Source organism: Phycodurus eques, chromosome 22 (genome assembly GCF_024500275.1).
Source record: "Phycodurus eques isolate BA_2022a chromosome 22, UOR_Pequ_1.1, whole genome shotgun sequence".
Classification (NCBI taxonomy): Eukaryota; Metazoa; Chordata; class Actinopteri; order Syngnathiformes; family Syngnathidae; genus Phycodurus; species Phycodurus eques.
This window is the reverse complement of record NC_084546.1, coordinates 6,282,559-6,291,835: the sequence shown is the minus strand read 5'-3', so window position 1 is coordinate 6,291,835 and position 9,277 is coordinate 6,282,559. Positions and strand designations below refer to the sequence as shown.

Sequence of the window (9,277 nt, the reverse complement as noted above, 5' to 3'; positions counted from 1 at the left end):
ATCGGTTAGCAATCATTGGCCGGAGCCAGACACAGACCTGCAATGAAGCCCTGGTTGGTTCCCTCCCTGAGACGGCTGTTTGGTTGGACAGAAAATGGCTGCGAAAGGACCAGTCCCAGCGCGGAGCCACGGCTGCGCTACCGGCTTTGGCCTGTAGAGCGCCACGCCGCCTTCAAGAACTCGTCCAAAGCTCGTTTTTCACCATTCACCATTCCATTTTAGACGAGCCCACGTACATTTGAACGGTTTATCTTTACACCAATAGACTCACACACAGCGTAATTATTGCGAGGACGTGACATTTGTATGTTACACTACATCATGTTAAAATTTAGCGTGGTGTTTATTTTAAATTGTACATTTACGTCATGACTCGAACGCACCCCCCACTGATTGTTTTCACCCTCCCACTGCCTCTATTTGAACAGCAGCAGGCGGTGCGCAGTCCCCCACCACTACTTCTCGACCCCGAGGTATATTTTCTCACTTTGTACGATATATAATTCGATTTGATCTTTCCTAATTGTGATTCCCCTCCTCAACAACCGAGTGCAAAGTGAAACGTGCTTAAAAACATAGTTTATCGATATCCGGACTCGTGCTCACGGGAAAGCAAGGAAAATGTCGTCGAATTTGAATACTTTGGCGACTACAGTAGTTAAAATACTTTGATATCTCGTTTTGTTGTAGCTGAAGTTCGTTTTTCCAGCACGTCTACTCTCTAACCTTATACCGCAAGGTGGCACCAGAGTAAAGCATTTACTGTAAACATCTCAGTGAATGCAGGTGACCAAGAAGTCAAAGCACAATTATTAAATTGGAAACACATTTGGTCTCCAATTAACTAAAAAAAAAATATATAAATAAAAACTGCGATTTTTTTTGGAAACTTATTTTAAATTAAAATACATATCACTTCATTTTACTCTCTTGGCAAACAATAACATGTTTTTATTCTTTTTACATCAGAGGACGACGGAAAAGTTAAAAACACTGATAAGAAGTTACTGTAACAAGATGGAGGCCTACACGTGTCAACAAGAAAGAAGACACTAGTAAGTCTCATGTGGAAAAACATTTGTTAAAACTGAAATGAACCCAGACCTAAAGCCTATTGAACATTATTTGAAGGTGACCCAAAGGTGGCATTTTGCTTCTATGAGGGAGAGATGAGTATTAACCTATGACAATAAAGGCATTTTACAGGTGGTTGTTGACTATTCAAAAGTTGTTTCTTTACAGGTTTTGAAACTTTAAAAAATACTTCTAGAAAAAAAAAATTCAGATTTTTTTTTTAGTCTTGCCCATTAAACTATTTTCAGTGGATTTAAATTGTTTCCCCATCTTTAATTATTCCTAGAAAATAATTAAATGTACTTTTAATTTTAGATTACTTTAATTTTAGCTATACTGTATTAAAGAACTTTTTTTTTAACAGTTGTGTGCTCGCTGTCTTTCCCATTCATTATATCTCGCCGTTACTTCAATTGACCCTGAACAGATGGCGACTAGCGGAGCAAATAACCAATTTCCCCCATGTGTGCCGTAAATCTTAACATACAGATCCATCACAGCGCCACACTTTGGCCTTTCTGCCGCAACCCAAATTGACTTTTCCATCTTCCTTGACAGCGATGCGTCCCCTCTACCACCTTGCAACTTTGTGCAACCCGAAGTTCCTGACTGAGAGCTTCCTGTGCAAGAGACGGTATGCGAACTCCAAATAACCTTCAGCGTTCTCTCAACAAGTAATGGTCAAGGTAAGTAAGTAATTAGCATTGATGTTGCGCTAGCACAGAGCATACAACAATACTCACAGGAACATTTTTCCTATTTGCATCGTGCATCCCTTGATTCAAGTTCACCCGGATCGGCCGCTTATCTAGTCAACAGTACGCATTTCCCCATAACACAGCTGAGGTAATTACCATATTAATGGTCTTATGGCAATGGGAGGATCAGGGAGCTGCTCCGCGGTTAAGTGGAAGAACACCGCGACTGAGGAGAGCGACCCATGTTAAAGCCTCCTTCACGGTTTCATTTCTGCCGAGTGTGTCGGCATTTTACTCATTGACTCCTTTAGTTCTCTTTAGGTGTGACTCCTTTAATTATTACTCAACTTACCAGTGACTCCAAGGTAAGATTAAAATAAAAATAGAAATTGCAGTTTCAGTTGTGATTTTGATTACAATAAATCCCTCCCCCTCAGTGTCAAGGAGGTCATCAATCCGCAGACATTTCAGAAATCTTGCGCCTGGCTTCATATCGCGCTCAGTCCGAGGTCCTCCGGGTTGTCAGTGCTTGAGGAAGCGCGGCTAACTTTGAGGTCAATGTCACAGCGGTGCATGCAAATGAGTTTCCCTGTCTGGGTGCTGAATTATTCAAGATTTTTTTATAAAAACCCCGTCACTCAAGGTACCTGCGTGGCTACTAATCCCACAGTACACTAAAAGGGTTAGGACCTCGTTGGAAATGTAATTAATAAGGCATTCAGTGAGGGTTTGAACAGAGGTCACTGGATCTTTTATTGAGTGACTCCAAATGGTATCCAATCCAACTTTAATTCTTACTATTTTAATACAAGCCAGGACGTTTTGGTCCTCCTGCTTGCACCTCATTGACCCAAGGTGAGCGTACCGGACGGGAAAGTGCCCAAGGCGACTCCATCGATCACGGTTGCCGTGGGAACCGGTAAAGGCTGCCGTGACACGCGTGCTGTTAACTGGTGACCTTGACTGTCTACCGATGTCTTCACGTGACAAACAGCCACGCGGGGACTGTGCTGCCAGTGCGAATATCCGTCATGTTTCATGCACAACCACCATTAATCTCTTTCACCTCAACCATCCCTTCGTTAGTTAGTTAGCTGGATTAATAGATAAATACATTAAATAACATACAAATGCAGTGAGCCACGCATATTCTTGGTTCAGCATTTGCAAATTTGGCAATTTGCTGGTTTTATTTAAAAAAAAATGTTTTAACTTACTCTCTGTTTTTCACTGGAAAAAGTCACCTATTTGCTGTTTCTGTTTTTTTATTGTATTTTTTTTGGGCACCCATCCTCCGTTATTTACTGAAAACCTCACACATGTTCTGTTTTGTACTCAGGCCAAAGCAATAATGGTCTTGCTTTGTCACCATCTGCTTGGCATCCTGGCGCCAAGGAAACATTAGAATGGAGTTGAGCTTCAATTAGACTAAAGTACAGTACTTCTTTGCCACGAGCCTAAACTATTTCACTGTAAATTACTACTACTACCACCATATACTATTACTACCTCTATCACCACTACTATTACTACTACTACTACTAAGATTTATCAAGAGTCATGCCCCTTTGTGCGTGTTTCCATTGCTTTGGTAGTTAATTAGCGAGATTAATTAAAAAAAAGGCATATATTAATTTAAAAAAAAAAGACAACTACTGTTAATATTTATGCATTATGTTTCCATCCAATGGCTTGTAAGCTAGCAGGGTACCAAAATCAAATAAATACACGCCCTTTTGTACCGCCATCAAGGTAGGTGCTTCCATACCTTGGCTTGTACACTCGCGGGAGTATTTGCATTAGTATTATTTTATTATTGTTATGAATCTTAATGACAAGATTTTGCCATATGCAGGATGTGGGTGTCTGTAAGTGTGTACAACCTTGACTGAGGTCAAACTCTACTTAGTGAAGCTAGTAATTATTTCCCCCCCCCCCCCCCCCCTTTTGTTTAAATTTTATTTTAAAAAAAATAGTTTTGTTTTGCGCTTTAGAAATGTTTCAAATTATACACTGATGATTAATTTTAATCACTCAGCGTGAGGTAGGGCTCACCCTTCCAGCACATCTGCAAAGCGCAGCTGACATTTGAAAGGCTACAGGAGAGAGAGCGTTAACACTCAGCTCAGGCCTTTATCACCGCTCTACGAACCCCGGGGGGTTTTATGAACTTAATTTCATGTCATGAACTCAACGGCGATTGCGGAATCTAAAATCAATGTCTATCAACGCTCGTCATTTAATAGGTCCCCGGTCGGTTCTTGAGCGAGCCCTCAGGCCAGGATTCCCAAGGTGCCGTTTGCTTTTCCACTTGTCCTATTTCCGCTCCGCCTCGACTGCGTATATTTCTTGAAGGACTGACCCTGAATGTATTCCCCTCGCCACCTCAGCTATGCTCAATCAGTACGTACGCGCAAGGGCCTCATTTTAATTCTGCCGGAGTGACGCTGAGCTTCCCATCCATCTCGTGCCTTTGCTGCAGTGTTTATCAATTCAGGGCCGATGCAATCTGCAGACCACCTTTGTGGCACTTCCCATGACAACACTCCCTTGTGTAAATAAACGATTGCATCACATTTCCTGCTTCTTTTATTTATTTATGTATTTATTTATTTCGGGTGGGCGGCTGAGAACGTCACTGGAGGATAATCTGATTACAACATACACGCCACTGTACTTAAAGATGCTGCATCGAGATAGTATTCATCACCGCCTGGGTACTTTATCGCCACTTGGTGGCGCTGTAGATGTGTGTGCAAATGGAACTCAAGTTAACTCCGAAGGTGTTTAGACTTACATTATAACAACATAATAGAGAGGGGGATATAGAAAAATGTGTGTGGGTTGCCATTGTCTGCCTCTCGCTATTTTTGTCACTAGTGCTTATGTTACCACAATGTGCGGCAATGCCAGACGCCGTATACTAAACCGTGGCCTGAATTGGAATAAGCCTCTCAGCATGTCGACGTGCATTTTTTAACCGTTTGATAAAGATAAAAAAAAAAAAAAGATGACATTGCTTCTTCATTGTTGTGGTTGTAACTTGCAGCTCACCCTAAGGAGCGTTTTTGCCTTCTGAGATCAACAAAAACGGACATAATACAATTGGAAGTCTGTCATTGCAAACCGCAACTATAACAATACGACACAATACTGTGGATTGTATCGTTGCGTGTTATCTTTGGGAACGGTGAATTTTTGGCTCACGTCGGTTTGTGAAAGTGTGCCTCATGAAGTGTTCAAGTGTTTTTGTAATATGCAGTTCACTCCCCGGCAGATTTGCGCTTTGGCATTCACGAATTTGCCTATTTGCAGGTTTTGGGGGGAACATGTCCTTTGTTATTTGCTGTTTTATGCTTAGGCCAAAGCCGTGTCTAATATGAATTTATTGCTTTGCCACCATTTTATCTTCCACCATCTTGGTGACAAGAAACCCATGCTAAGTGAGGCAAGGCCACTGTCCTGTCTAATAAAAAGAAAAAGCAGATCTTTGCCGCCATCTTGGGCGTCGATTGCTTGCAGATTGTCTGCTCTTCGCCGCGTAGCTTGGTCCCTATCCAAATATTTATTTATCAGAGTCAACGCGGTAATAAAATAGCTCATAGGAAGGTAGTAGTGGGTAAATGTGCAAAGTGCACAATTATTAGTTTCTCTGATATTGCTATTTCTAGGTTTATGAGTCAAAACAACTTTTTTAAATTCCCAAATATTGCCATATCATCTCTGCAGAAAATGAAAAATGGTTAATAAACATTAGCGTTTAGGAGACAAGTGTTAGCAACGATATCAATTCGGGGTCTGTTCCATTTAGTAAGTAAGGGGAGACCATATGAAAAAAAAGCCTCAGTCCAAAGATGCACACGCTTATATAGTAAGTAAATAAGAACCTAAATGGCCCAAACGATCAAGTCGCGAAAGACAGAAGCGCACATCTGCATGGGCGCGCTCAATTTGTCCCCAAGGCCGGGGGTCTCCTTGCGCCAAGCGGCTCCTCCTCTCCCCCGCACGCCGCCCAGCAATGGTACGCTCCGCGGAGGATGCGTTTTGCTCAAAGACCGGCGGACGGTCCTCCCGTCTCCTCATCAGTACCACCAGAAGCGCAGCAGGAAGGTTCGAGCGAGACGGAACCTTCCCCCCCCCCCCCCACCGGGTCTCCCTTTTTCTTGCCCTCGTCGGCCATGAAACAGACTTTAAGCGAACTCATGAGGATGAGCAGGATATGCCGGATGGTACTCGCCACTTGTTTGGGATCCTTTATTCTGGTCATCTTTTATTTCCAAAGTATGTTCCAACCAGGTAGGAGCCCATGTGTCTTCTTCTTGTTTTGGCACCCCATCAAATTGTTTGCCGCACAAATCGACGCGACTTTGATACCCAAGCAGGCGCCTGTGTTGGAATCGACCCGGCACCACATTGATTTTGCCCGTCGAAGCGTGGCGTTGTGCGGTCGAAGGCGTGAAAGGAGGAGCCCAATTCCTCGAGGAGAGGCGTCGAAAGGGCGCCCGGCAGCCGGGCTGACACCCGCCCCTCGTGGCGCGCGGCTTGACGGCGGATCCGAGCTGGAAACCGTGCGCTGGCCGTGCACCGTGAACGCACCGTCCACGCGGAACAAAAGCAAGCTGCTGCTTCACTTTCGCTTGCGGAGTACTGCGGTGCCTTTGGCTTACGAGAGTAATTTGTTGCGTAAAACACTCCCATTTCAAATCCTCTTTCCCCATTGAAACGAACGGAAAGGCCATAGATTGCAGCCCCCGAAACACCAACCCCAAAAAAGTTTTTTAATTTTTTTTTTAATTATTTAATGAGAGATAGCACTCTACGGTATTGTGCTTGATAAAAACATTCGGAAATAACATGATTAAACAGAATGCAAAAAAAAAAATGAAACACTTTTTGGATCACGATTTCACGCTTTAATTCAACGGGCTTCATTCTGGTGGGTGGGTGTGTGCCTTGGCCACCGGGGGCAGTATAATACAGACATAGGTAGAATACGCATAGATTTTGTTGATATAACATGAAGACCGTTGCAACAAAGCTGCAGCAATAGTCGTTTTTGGAAGACCATCAAGAATATATGCCTGTGAGTATTGCGATATTGTCTGTCTACATGTTGCTGCATCGTTTGTGTTCTTAGAGTATTGCGACTACGCGACATCCGTGCCAGTTGTGTTCGGTTGTTCGTGGCGTTTTGCATTGTTTTTTAGCATTTAGCTAGCCGTCTTTCGAAAGGCAAAACGATGTGCTTTCAACTGGGCGTGACGAAAAGCAACTTAAAGCAAGCACACTTGGTGTCTTTTTTGAAGACTTGTTCTCAATCGTCAAACTGTTGCTCGCTGTGAAGTTTGCTCACAACAATCTCCAATTTTCGCTCACAACTCAAGACAAAAGAAAATCGGTTAAGCCAAAGGCTCGTATCTTGAAAAACTCATAAGTCGGTCACTCTACGTGTACAGTACGGAGTAGATAGATTCCAGGCCGGAATCTCGGTTTAAGGCATCTTCCTTTCTGCCGTGAAGAGATAAGTTTAGGAATGCTCGGCCTCACCTTGGCAAGTGCCAGGGTCAACGCAGTCTGTCCCTGCGTTTTTGTCTACCATCCTCGCAACCGATACGCCGTCACAAACAGTAGGGCGATATCTCAAAGACTTTCTACGATTTGGTGACGCGAAAAGGCTGAGCAAGTTGTTGTTCTGAAGAGCTGTCACGAATCACACGAGTGGTCAAGAACCACTGATTTATAAGGAATGTGGCTAACGTTCGATTAGTCTCGTCATTTATCGATTGTGTGGAATTGATTGTTGATCGTCTCGAAGCAATTAAGGTAGAAGTTTGCTGTTTAAAGAAGCATACCGTTTTCTCTGTGTCCACGAGTTGCGGGCAGTCTCGAAATACATTTCAGAGTAATTATTTTAGTGTCCAGATTATGTTGTACGTGCATGTGAGTGTCTGTCATCTACAACCGGTTGAAACCGGTTGCTCTGTTGTGGCACGAATAAAGCGGTCTATGAATAATTTTCCCTGTAGTCATTCAAGGAAATGTAGTTAAATGGCCACCTCACACTGACTCTCGGTTCTGTTGAGGATTTCTTCCATAGAAGGCAGTTTTTTCCCCTTCCCGAAGCGCTCGCTCATGTGGTCTTCCGCCGGTTGTGTTTAATATGTGAGCAGCGTGGTGCTGGACCTGATCCATATCAAAAGTGCCTTGAGGTAACGCTTGTTGTGCATTGGTGCTATATCAATATAATTGAATTTTGCTTATGCACGCGACCTTTGCCAAAAGAAATTGCTCACGTCTGTCAGTGCAGGGGGTGCGGGTAGTTGATAATTGGATTGAAGCTTTTTCTTTTTTTCCCCCCCCTTCTCCATAGGATCTCCCTCCCAGGTTCTCCATGGGCGTTGCGTCATGCTTTACTCCCACATGCCTAGAGGTCACAGTTTTACTTTAATGACAGGCCCCTGCGTTGCAGGATGCTATGACCAAGGATAGTCTGAAGCAGGATATTTGGGATTTAAAGGAAGCATATGGATATTTTTTTTCCTCCCACAATTTAAAACGTTTCCCAGATGTCTTTAATAAAACCGCTCTCTCGTCAGTCGTCAAAATAAACAAAGTGTAAAGATTACAGCGAATTTAACATCCACTTGTTACACTCTGGTGACTCGGTTTTGGGTGGGCAGTGTGTGTCTTTCGTTACTACGACAACCAAGGCGCGGCAAAGCAAGCAATTTTCCGATGCCTGTAATGACAACTTTTTTCAGGGACTAGCAACACATTCAGCCACTTTTTCTTCTGTTGTCGGTGACTTCTGGAGACTCCGACACGCCCTCCTCTCGGTCCAGACCGAAAAGGAATTGGGCCAAGTCACCACGAACAGATTTAACCATTTCAGGGCTGTGGCCGAGTGAGTGATAAACCGGCGTGCTGAATGTGCTCGTTTGTGTTGTCGATTCCCTTTAGAGTGCTTTGCTTGGTTGGTTGACATTCTTTTCCAATGTCTCCACAGCGCAAGGGACGCTTGACAGACCCGCACACAGACACGGCACCAGGGTTGTTTGTCAGATAACGTTCCCGAGCCAGCGTCGCCATGGTCGAGGCATGTTTAAGAGGGCTGGCAATGCCGTCTGGCCTCCCAGTGTAAAATCTCGCCTCCTCCCACCAGGACTTGCGACCTCTTTTTTAAAGTGACAGAAGGAGACACGGTGGCATCGCGCACATAGAGCCGTACCGTCGTTGTCTTCAGTCAGTGTAATGTCCACTCGGAGAATTGTTCCACTGCAGATTGGCTTAGTTGGATCTGTTTGAGACATGGCTTTCGCAGCACTTCCATCATACGCCTGAGGTTGTCATCATGCGGTTGCTGTAATTATAACACGCAGTGTATAGGTCAAACATCCATCCATCCATTTTCTGAGCCGCTTATCCTCACTAAGGTCGCGGGAGCGCTGGAGCCTATCCCGGCTGTCATCGGGCAGGAGGCGGGGTACACCCTGAAGGGGTTGCCA

At 44.1% G+C, this 9,277-nt stretch overlaps 1 protein-coding gene across 2 annotated transcripts in view; it reads left to right on the top strand.

Moving 5' to 3' along the window:
- Positions 1-428: 428 nt before the first annotated feature.
- Positions 429-9,277, top strand: part of chst11 (carbohydrate (chondroitin 4) sulfotransferase 11) — a 49,402-nt gene continuing 40,553 nt past the window's right edge. The window contains exons 1-3 of one of the 2 annotated variants that reach the window (XM_061667151.1): positions 429-473; positions 970-1,055; positions 1,564-1,760. Coding sequence is in view for 1 of the 2 variants with exons in the window: in XM_061667150.1 (XP_061523134.1) it covers positions 5,951-6,068 (118 nt within the window). In the remaining variant the exon portion in view is untranslated. Of the gene's footprint in view, positions 474-969; positions 1,056-1,563; positions 1,761-5,869; positions 6,069-9,277 lie in introns of those variants that run through there. The other variant, XM_061667150.1, reaches the window with a different exon arrangement.